An 11,666-nucleotide genomic window follows, 5' to 3' on the forward strand; every position below is an offset into this window, starting at 1 on the left:
TGAATGCAGGAAATATTGGGGTCATTTACTGGCTCTATGGCGATGTTATATATTTTTCGGTGCTTGGCTTAATAACTAATTAATTAACCTACTCTGTATGGAATATTTTGGCCTTTTTTTAAAACTCTGGAACGACCTTTGTTGTCTGCATTTCCCGTGTTTACATTTTGCTTCGTTATGTTCATTAGTAAATTAATTATTTCGGCGCGTGGCTTGGTATATTATTAATCATCTGTTCTTTAGTGAAAATTCCTCGTTTGTATGTAAACTACCTTGTTTTCCCTCAAGCCAATGTCTGTCCGGCTTTACCGCAACACCACAGTTCGTACTTTGGTTTAAAATAATGCGTTAGTGTGTTTTCTGTTCTATTTTTTTGACATTTCTTTTGATTTGAAACCTTTCTTTATGTTCAATTTTTTCGTACCTGTTTAGTTTTATGGCAATATAATTTAATTTTAGCAATCGTCTCAGCAACTCTTAATTTCTCACTTGCTCTTAGAATGTTTTAGTCTGTTTTTTTTATGATTTGAAATGTTCTCTTTTGAGGGAAAAGATTTAAACTGGAATACGCCTGTAGAGAGGTAAATATAGAGATGCCTTACCTAAAGAAAAATCTGCTAAACTGGACAGATATATACCAATCTCAATGCACCCATGTTCCGAGCCTGTGGAGAATATATCCCACCACAAAGATTATCGTCAGCATGTCATTTTGTGTTGCTTCACTGGCAGGAAAAAATATATACCGTGAATACCAACAGGGGTTTGGCTTCAAATGCATAATGTGCGGCGAATGTAGTCAAACTGCGCCGGGCTATAAATGGCATTCCCAGCCTCGTGTCGGATTATCTGGAGAAATAGAAACATCGCCACTGAGTGTACCGACAGCTGCGTCCCGGTATTTTCCTGAGAGCGTGCGACAGGCGACTGTTTTGTGTGTGTGTGTGTGTGTGTGTGTGTGTGAGAGAGAGAGAGAGAAACTTAAAAAAAAGGAGAGATATAGGAAAAGCATGCCTGAGTACACACACACACACACACACACACACACACACACACACACACACATACATACACACACACCTTTACGCCAACAATTCACTTTGGCCGCGTTGCTGCATGGGGAAGCTGCAGACTGAGTGCACTGAGCGTTAGCGAGGTGTGAAACATTTTATTTTAACGATTTTACTGTAACGGTATTTCCCACTGTAGATGTGCAGGTATCGGAAAATAATAATCTTGCAATACGGAAAATAAATGTACTTTTCTTAAGATTCCATAAACGAGAGTAGGTAAAATACTATTATAATGTGGAATATTTGTTTCCGAGTAAATCTTTTGAGAATATAGGCGTCCGTTCAAAAAGCAAAAGTCAAATGGTGCTGCCCGAACAGTTTTACGCAACCCAGCACAACACAATACAACACAATGCAGCCCAACATATTGCAGCAGCGTTGCCAGATGATCGTACGCGTAACACTGTATTTTCCGGTTTCTGGCCCAAAATATTGCAAAAAAAAGAGCATCAACAATTACCAATTTTAACAATGATTATAAATACGTCTCGTTATCTTTGTCGGTGCGATAGTTTTTGGTGAGAAATCGGCAAGAACAATACGGCAAGTACGACACTGGTAACGTTGAGCAATATACGATATAACATAACACAATAGCGCAGCACAACACAACATACACATATACAGCTCAGCACAACACAACACAGCACAACATAGCCCAATGCAGCACATTACAACACAATGGAGCACATCACAACACAACACAAATAAGCTACACTGAATACCAGGACCAATCACAGCCGCAGACGGTGGCAGGACGGCTGGCATTAACACACTTATGCAGAGACAATTATTCCAGTGCCGAAGTGCGATACATATTTGATAATAAACTCTGCCTGACCTGACAAGGCATGCATTTTAACCACAAACATTTTTTTCCACTTTAGGGCGTGATCGTTATAAAGAGAACCACTATAACAATTCTGTTCAAAACAATTATATTCTAAAACAAACAATTCTATTAAAAAAAAAAAGTCTATTCTCTTAACTGCCGCGACTGTGTGCTATATAGACAACATATTGTAAATAGAATATGAATTGGTGTATTCCCAAACTAGAGGAGAATCGTTTAATTTTCATAGTTCCATACAGTGCAACGCGTGTGGATGAATTTGATTATTATTGGTGTTAGAAAGGAGCAGAGAGCAAATCCCATTACTCTTCATAAAGCTATTTCCTAAGCTATCTCCCGAAGCGAGTCAGAGACGTTACACAACAATTACCGATTCTCCTCTGGTCAAGACATTCCGCTGTGCTCATGAAGCCCCGCAGCACCTCCCGACAGGGGGTTCATGGGGCACACACGGCACTGAAGCGACACAGAAAGGATCGGCACAGCGGATTACACGAGGCAAGTGGTGTAGCCTGTGTCAGGGGGCGAGGCAACAGAGAGGAAGGCCCGCCAGATCTACATGCAAAGGGAAGTTAGGCAAATGTGGGGAGGGAGCCGCCCTTGCCCGGCTGCGAGCAAGGGGAGTTCCGATGCGGCTTCGAACCCTTTGAGAGAGGACGAGCGGGGTGAGGGAAGGGGAGGGGAGGGGAGGGGAGTGGGTAGAAGTGGAAAGGAAGGAGAGAGGAGAGGAGGAAAAGGTAGGGAAGGGAAAGTACGGTAGGAAACGGAGGGGATAAGAGTGGATGGGAGGGGAAGGGAAGGGAGAGGAGGGAAGAGGAGGGAGAGGTAGGTAAAGGAAGGAAACTGATGAGGAGGGGAGAGGTGAGGGTTAGCCGGAGAGTGTCTGCTCGCGAACAGGGTGAAGCAAACAAACTGCATCTTAAGGGCAAGTGAAGCAAGTCTGTGCATCGAGGTGGAAGGCTGCCAGGCGAGGGGCGTCCTGCTTGGGTGCGGATGAGGCAATGCAAGTCGGAGTAATGGGGCGCAGACGGGGTGTTGAGGATACGTGGAGAGTGAAATGTGTAGCGAAGGACACGTGTGGATTTGCCAGTGGTCTGTGATGCGTGTCCGTGCCCATCTTCAAGAAAAATCGAATATATAGAAAAAAAATGCGAGATGGGGCTTCATAAGTGGCAGGGCAGGCAGATCATTTGGCCGACTTCCTGGCACTTTAAAGTCTATAGTTTTAGTGTTTAACTGTTTTTGTTACATGGGAAATGTGAGGCGTGGGTAAGAAATCCATGCGTAGGCGGTGCACCTATTTGTAAGGAAAAGAGATGCAGCGAGTGAGTACAATGCGGGGTGAGAGAGGGCAGGCAGTATCAGAAGTCTTGATTGGAGTGGAAAAACCTATGCGTATGAAATAAGACAATGCAATGGGTGAGGTCAGGCGTGGGGAAACATGCGTGTGGTTGACGGAAGGGGGAGCACAGGACGAGAGAAACGACTCCACCCCGTTGTCTCATTCATAAAAAAATATACGTGACGGCTATACCTAGAGTCAAACCATTTCAAATAGTCCGTTTGGGCGTTCGATTCCGCGGGTCCTTTCCTCCCCTCTGCTCTGCCCCATAGTCCCAACACCCATCTCTTCCTCTCATATGTTAGCTATAGGTAACATATGAGAGGAAAAAACAGGTATTGGGACTGTGTGGGAGAGCAGAGGGGAGGGAAGGACCCGCGGAATCGGACGCCCAAACGGACTATATGAAGTGGTTTGACTTTAGTAACAAAACACGTGTCGAACCTACATTTCCTCCCGTGACACCGTATTTTATGAATGCATGCAGAAAAGTAGACCGCGTATTATGTTTTCTATATTGCAGATATTGAGACGATTCTGTAATCAAAATATATGCATCACCTAAGTTAACAGTAGAACCGTATGTGAAAACTCTGTTTATTATGTTTTCTATGTGTGAGTTCTGTGACGACTCCGCGTTAGCTAATAAAAAGTCACCGAGTTTCAGTAACATTAACGGATGATTTTTCAAACGTGGTATTAGTCTTTACCAGCAATAAAGGGATTCTTATGTATTTTTCCAATTCATTTTTCAAGGCGTAGCAAGTTGGTTTTGCTGATTTTCTATTCCAATTTTTACGAGTTAATTTGTAATAAGTCGATATTACTCTGTCGAAATCCAGCACTTCTAACTAACTCCGTCCCAAGAATGGACACAAAGAGCCAAAGTACCCACATGACTTGATAAATACTGACACCACATTTAAAAGATCAGGCGTAAGTAACACCTTGGCCGCCTTAAGTAACACCGTATTCCTGGAGGGTGAGGGTGTAGATAGATCTGTAGTGCTAATTGCCCTTAATATGGTTGATGTTTCTCTGTCAACAACAAATATTATCGAAATCAGTAAAACCTTTGGGCATGCTGAAACATCGCATATTTAATGGGCAATTATGTAACAACGTACCGCGCATTAGGTTTTCTAAGCAGGGAAAATAGCGTGAATAATCCTCCCCAGAAAATTATTATTATGTGCGTGGCGGTGCTCGGGGTAAGTATACGGCTGCGTTAGTTTATTGGCCATGATAAAAGCATAACACAGCTTACGGTAAAGAAACAAGATGGTCTAACACAACCACACACACACACACACACACACACACACACACACACACACACACACACACACACACACACACACAAAACAAAAAACAGACAGAAAACGCAATGAGTCTCACCGCCTTCCTTGCACCACTCTTCCTGTTCCACCTTCACTCCGGCGTATACGAGCAGCCGGCAAATTATTCAGCGCCGCGCCACACACCATCCTTTTTTTTCCTCCTCCGCCTCTAGTTTCTGTACCACCTCATAATTTACTTTATTCGCCGCGTATAAATGTAACTGGACGGCTTCCTATCCCAACGCTAAATCCTTGGCAACAGTTTCTGAATATGGTCCTGGATGTAATAGCTAAATACAGGAGTAGGTATATATAATGAGCCTGGCTAACATGCAGAGGCAGCACACGAAATATTGTAATGTACGCTGGCTCGTGTTGGTACTCTGAATCTTGAATATAATAAATGAGTAGAATATGTACATCGTAAGCACTGGATATCTGCAAACTTTGACGTCCTTCTATGTGAAAATGGTCTACACTCTACAACGTTTCCAAGTTTTGCTGGACGAACGTATCAAGAAGGTTCTGCATACATAACATTACCATTTTTGTAGCCTACAGAAGCAATCGTTATTCTGCAAAATCCAAAACATAGTAAAAGATCACCATGGTCAGTGAACGGCAAACCAGGTGTATTTTTTTTTTCTGGGTGAACTGCCTGTCATGTTCTATATATTTTTGCTTTTACTCTCTCTCTCTCTCTCTCTCTCTCTCTCTCTCTCTCTCTCTCTCTCTCTCTCTCTCTCTCTCTCTCTCTCTCTCTCTCTCTCTCTCTCTCTCTCTCTCTCTCTCTCTCTCTCTCTCTCTCTCTCTCTCTCTCTCTCTCCCGACAGACCACAAAGCACTATTCTCCCCCACGGCGTCACATTTTCTATTTTTCTCTTTGTGGTTCTGATATCAGACGGAAGAATTGGACTCAGAGTGTAATTTATAAAGCTTCCGTCTTACCTTTGAGGCTCGATAACAAGGTTGGCGAGGCCTTCTGAAAACTACGAGGTTATACAATCGAAGACTATCCACCTAACTGGGTCACGGGATAATCATTTGAAATATATCGAACGTTTATTTAGAGTGAGAAAAATGAAGCGTAGATTGATTTACTTTGATTCACCTAACTAGACTTTGGATGAGCGTAGTTCTCTGAGCCTATGATTAAAATGACAATGTTTTTTTTTTTTTTAATATTTGCTTTGAGTTGTCTTGTCCGGCTAACTTAGTAATTTTTTGTCCTCCTCCCTCCTTTCTTTCGCGTCTGTTTTCCTTCTCTCTGGTTGTTATTTACTCGTCTTCTAATATATGATAAGCAAGGTACTACACTTTTTTTTCTTTTTCACCGATGAATACATTATATATTCATTTTATTCACTTGTAAACCATTTGTTACACACACACACACACACACGCACACACACACACACACACACACACACACACACACACACACACACACACACACACACACATAGAACATTCACCACCACTGTATCCTCTCTCCTGCCTCTCCATCCAGCAAGCGAAGCATAATTTTTCAGCTCGCCTTTTCTCCCCTCCCGCAGCGACGCGCCTCCTGACCGGGGAAGGCGCCGGGCCCCTCGAGTTCACAGAGCCCCGTTACTGCGCTCTCATGCACGAGGACGCCTCCCTGGGGGCCTCGGTGGTCGGTGTGGTCGCTCTGCATAGCAAAGGTGAGTTGGCAAGGGGAGTGAAAAAAAATGTTTATCATATATAACTTATCTTGTTTTGTTTTGTTTTGCCTCAGATTTGCTCAATAAGGTAAAAAAGTCTTGTTATTCATGCTTATATTTTCTACTTTGATTTGTTTTTTGCCTTTGCATTGTGTGCGAAAAAATCCAATTAATCACTGCTCAAGGCTTGTTGACATTGACTAATAAGCTTCCTGTCTGTATTTAGTATACGAGTAAAAAAAAAAATAGCTTTAGTCATGCAAAAAAAAAATAGTCTCCATTTTTTTCCTATGATTTATGTAAGAGGGAAAAACGAACACTTAATTTGATTATGCAAACAAGTATTTTTTGTCTCTAGTGTATGAAAAAAATACTTGTCATGCAAACCTTTTCAATAGCTTTTTCTTTTATCTCTGTAAGCGAGGGGAAAAAAGGAGTGTCATGCATTTTTTCCCTGTGATATGTAAGTGAAGAGAAAAAAAAAAATAATGCCTGTCGTGCAAACAATTTCAACTTTTTGGCAACTGTAGATCCTTCGCTTGATATATTTGCCTTGTTTGTTTGCTTTTGTTTGCTATACTACTTAAGAGTTCGAGATAAGTTTTGTAAATAATCAGAATTGAAGTTTTATGTCTGCATATTTTTTTTTCCTTCATCTTTGACCTGTTCCTCAATTCTAAATATATTATAACTATTTCTTTGTTTGACCGTCTCTAGATAGTTTTATCACCGCCATTATTGATGACTGGCACCAAACGGTAACACAAAATTAGCACATGCTCATTACATGAGGTGACAGTGTTTGCACTGTGGTGCCATCATTACAAATCAGAACGGTCAAGTGGATCACCAAGTGTTAAAATGAACTCGGCGAGCAAGATCAGCTTTTCTGGCAGACCTGTCTATGAATCGTGTGAGGCAGAAAAAAGCACCACTCTAAAAACTCGCCCATGGCAGCAGGGAATGGAACCAATCACAAGTGTCAGTCACCAGAGCCTCTCAACACAGCCTGAAGCAGCTGGTCGTGGGCCTCCAAACAAAATGCACATTCTTGTTTCTTCTCCCCTGAATGGATATCTGCAGTCTTCCCCTGTTCCTGACTTGCACAGCTTGGCTTCCTTCAAACTTAATTGCATTCCCAGCATCCGTTCGAGCAGGAGGCGGGTGCTGGAGTGATGTAGGTGGCAGCTACACACCTGAAGATGCAGCTTCGCACCTCACCTCGATCTGAAGGATTCTGAACAAGAAGGTCGCCTCTGTTTGCAAAAGGTGAAAGGTGACAAGTCTTTCAAACCAAAAGGGTTATCTTCATATGAGACTTTTAAAAGATAAAAAGTGTTACTTGACTTCTACAATTTGTGGGTTGTCATTCTGCTAATTTGGTTACCTTTTGGTTGTTCATCCGTTTTTAGTTCTACGCGTTAATATGACATGCCAATTTCTTGTCTTTCATCGTAATTAATGTTTCTTCTGTCTTTGTCTGTATTCTATTTTATGATTTTTGCTTTGTGTCTATGATAAATACAGCACTTTTCTCTCCGTTCGCCTTTCTGCAATTCTCAGCTTCCTTTCTAGACTTTTCATCAGGTGTCAATTTTCTGAGCCTTGTGTCAGGACTAGCGGGATACACACAGTACACTTTTCTCCTCAGTGAGAGTGGCCCATTGCTATAATAATGTTTATTCAGAACATCCCATCCCATTCGTATCCTCTTTCTGTGGTCTGGGTTTCTTTGTCGATCATCATTTGTTAATTATTAAACATTGGTCTCGTTTTCTTCATATTTATCATTTTTGAGATCTACTTTCAGACTGTTTTTGAAAGGGATCTTTTAAATCATTATAAGCAAATGTAAAAAAAAAATATACCAGGCTTAAAACATAATATTTTGCCTTTGGGGCGAGGGAATGAACTGAAAGTAATATCAAAGTTATCAAATATATGTATCTATATCTATATCTATCTATAGATATATATATATATATATATATATATATATATATATATATATATATATATATATATATATATATATATATATATATATATATATATCAAAACTAATGTGCATTAGAGAAAGTTATTATCGTAATGCGGTCTTCCTTTAACACGAAGAGCAAGCTTAAAGCAGATGTCCGTGTGGCGAGCATTGCGGTGCTACGTCCATGTCTGTGGTGACGGTGAATGGGTGACGGGTAGACGGGAGGACGTGGTGTGACGGGTGAATGGAATACGGGTGGATTTATTTATACAATGGAGCGGGGTGCGAATAGTGAATATATGACAGGAAGACAGGGAGAGCAGGGTGTGACGGGTGAATGGGTAAGAGAGACAGGGAGGACGAGATGTACAGAGAAGAGGATTTGGTGTGGTTGGCTTGACTGTGACGAGGAAAAGAGTGACTGAGAGGTGAAAAGATGGTTAAGGGTTACAGTGAAAAAAAGACGTGTTGGGCCGTTGAATGTGTGACCGCAGGACAGGATGAAAGTGACAGACTGGGTGAATAGCTTTAACGGGTGAAATGAGTGACAGACAGAAAGAACGAGGTGAGTGTTGAATGAATGAAATAAACGGAGAGATGAAGTGATAGTGAATGGGTGGCAGTGAGGCAGTAAAATGGGTGATGTAGGTGTTATTGAGAAGAAGAAAGCTGATGGTCCTTAATTGATGAACCTGGGTTAAGTTATCCAGCAGTCATTGGGTATGGAATGTAGGCTGGTGTTCAGGCGTGCATTCATTCTGGCGTGGCCTTCTATACGTTTTCCGCCACCTCGCTCGTCTTTAGCGCTGGTGTAAGGTTGACTAAAAGGGGACGGGTGTTACTCGTAGGAGGTGTTTATACGCTTAGCATTATGCTCCTTTCGGTGTTAGTGTCGTTTTCCCCGGGCTTTAAACTGATGAAATTGTAAGCCGGTACAGAGTTTACACGTAGGAGAAATACCCGTCCACTAGAGTTGGCTGGCCGGTCATAATCCCGTCCTGCTCGTGACCGGCGGCTCGTCCTCGTGTTACGGTGTTTCTGCCTCGTTGATGTTGGTAATTTAATGAGAATGTGTGCAGTGTTCTTTTTTTATGAAAATGGAATTAGCACAATTGGCATTTTTTGAAGATATTAAATATTTAATTACAACGAAATTGCAGATGTCAGTACAAAGCCTGTTATTATGAATTATACCTAGTCTTAGTATGTGTGCCTAATAACTCTGAGCATATTCAAGAGTATGTACGTGCAGTATGTACACGCTGTAGTCACGCTCGTAGCTAATGTATTAATACGCCTGTAGCAACACTCCAACATTATATTGCCTCTGGGTAATTGGTGGCAATGTGTCTTCAGCTGAGCAACTCGTTTAAGTTAAATAGCGCACTATGGACACATTGATCCTAAAGAATCAGACCAACTCACACCGGCTCAGCAATAATCAATACGTAAGACTATTATTTTACAGCACTTAACAATCACATGTAATATGTCAGTGAAGTACCGCCCTTACACTAAAAAAATATGGCCGAATCGTAGCTCCCCCTTCCCCCCTGATGGTGAAAGCGTGTCAATCAAATATAATAAGCTTATAAAACACATTCGAGTCAGCAACTTAAGATGTATATAGGACGTTTAGGTTTAGTGGCCAAAGTAAAAGCTAACAAGTACAAGCCCATTCCAAAAGTTCGCCCCCTCGATGGTGAAATCAGATTGACTGAAACAAATAAGATTATGAATTTATACACAACACATTACCAATCTCCGATGAAAATAACAAAGTTGTTTATTATGCGTGTTAACATTTAAAAATATCAAAATGACATTAAATGCTCGTTTTCATGATGATAAACTCTTACTGAATGAAGTAAAATTCGACGCTTTATGGAAGTGCACGTTATCAAGCTAAAAAAAAAGTTTGAAAATACCAGTTGGAATGTACTTTGAAAATGCTGAAGCTCCCTTCCCTAAACCTCGCTCGCTTAATGATGGAGTCTTGCTGATGAAGTTAAATTAATCACGGACAACACTCTAAAATATGAAACGATAATAAGCTTTGACGGAGTGGTGGGAGCAAGAATTAAATAAGGCCGCGCTCCCCGTCCAAGACGCACCGTTGCTTGATAGGGAAGAGCAAGCAGAGGCAAAATACGATTAAGGAATCATACCCTAACCAGGTAAAATTTAAATAAAGAGTTTTGATTGAGAAGCGGGAAACTGGAACAGCCAAAACTCCTTTCCCTGGATGTTCGTTCGTGAAATCTCACTAAACGAACTACTATATATGCTGACAGATTTGTTGAATTGAAGACCAATATTTTTTTTTTCTGACTATATACTTTTTTTGTTTTAGTAAAATGAGGCACAAGTACGAGTGACTCATTGAAAACATTATAATTTCCTTTTCCCAAAAAACTGCAACAACATCATCAATGCTCACCATTCTTTCCGGAACATTATGTATTCAAACAAAAGGATGAAATAGGTCCCAGGATTCGGGCTCCACGTTGAACACCTCTCCAAAAGGGAATTCAAGGTGTTTCCTTATACACTCCTCCTCTAACTCTACCTCCTGCGACAAATTTACTTAAAACATTTGCCTCACGACAGCCTAGGAAGTCTCTTGATAGGGATAACAGCTGTGTGTCTCGCGTCATCTGGTATTCAGTTGTCTATCTGTAAGGAAGTGTCACCCAAGTGAGTGGTCTGCCACGACCCATGCCGAGGCGCGACCCGTATTTTGAATTACCAGCTCCAGTACGACCAACGTAACGAGTGTATTTCCCAGAGTGAATAGAATAAAAATAAAATGACGGAAAAGAGCTCCAGCGTAATTAGCGGAGTCAAAGCCTTTTCCAATATATATGGAAAATAACTTCATCAGGATTCAAAGCTTCTCGCAGCTCCGGTAAAAATAATAAATTCTTTGGATTATACTCAGATCGAAGACTTAATTAATAATGCATTGGGTACTAAAAACTGAAAATTCCGAGACATGGGCAAAAAAAGGCTTAAAAAGACAATGATTTCCCTGACTGCTCCGGCAAAAAGAACTGAAAGCCTGTCAAGGAGAGAAAAAGTCCACGAGAGAAAAATGGATATTGCTTTGGCTTTGCGTAAACTTGAACAATGATTAGGAAATTGAGGTGATTGAAAATCAATGTTTTATTTATATTTCCATAGAAACAAATACCAAAAATCTTTTTAAAAGATGAACGCAATATAACCCTCTACAGCGTTTTCTCCTTGTATATTTAACTCTTCTAAGAAGGGAACGTCAAGACGTCTCAGGAACTATTTTTAATTATCTCATTTGGTATATTCTGATTTCTTTTTACAGATTTTTTTTACATCTGTGGTCATATGCCGGAGAGAGACAGGAGGGGAAGGAA

At 41.0% G+C, this 11,666-nt stretch overlaps 1 protein-coding gene across 1 annotated transcript in view; it reads left to right on the forward strand.

The window, feature by feature from the left end:
• The first annotated feature begins 6,054 nt into the window (after positions 1-6,054).
• LOC127009653 (putative neural-cadherin 2) overlaps positions 6,055-11,666 on the forward strand; it is a 58,507-nt gene continuing 52,895 nt past the window's right edge. The window contains exon 1 of the mRNA XM_050882915.1: positions 6,055-6,293. Coding sequence (XP_050738872.1) covers positions 6,233-6,293 — 61 coding nt within the window. The 5' untranslated portion in view covers positions 6,055-6,232. The remainder of the gene's footprint in view (positions 6,294-11,666) is intronic.

Source organism: Eriocheir sinensis, chromosome 41, assembly GCF_024679095.1.
Source record: "Eriocheir sinensis breed Jianghai 21 chromosome 41, ASM2467909v1, whole genome shotgun sequence".
NCBI classification, from domain to species: domain Eukaryota; kingdom Metazoa; phylum Arthropoda; class Malacostraca; order Decapoda; family Varunidae; genus Eriocheir; species Eriocheir sinensis.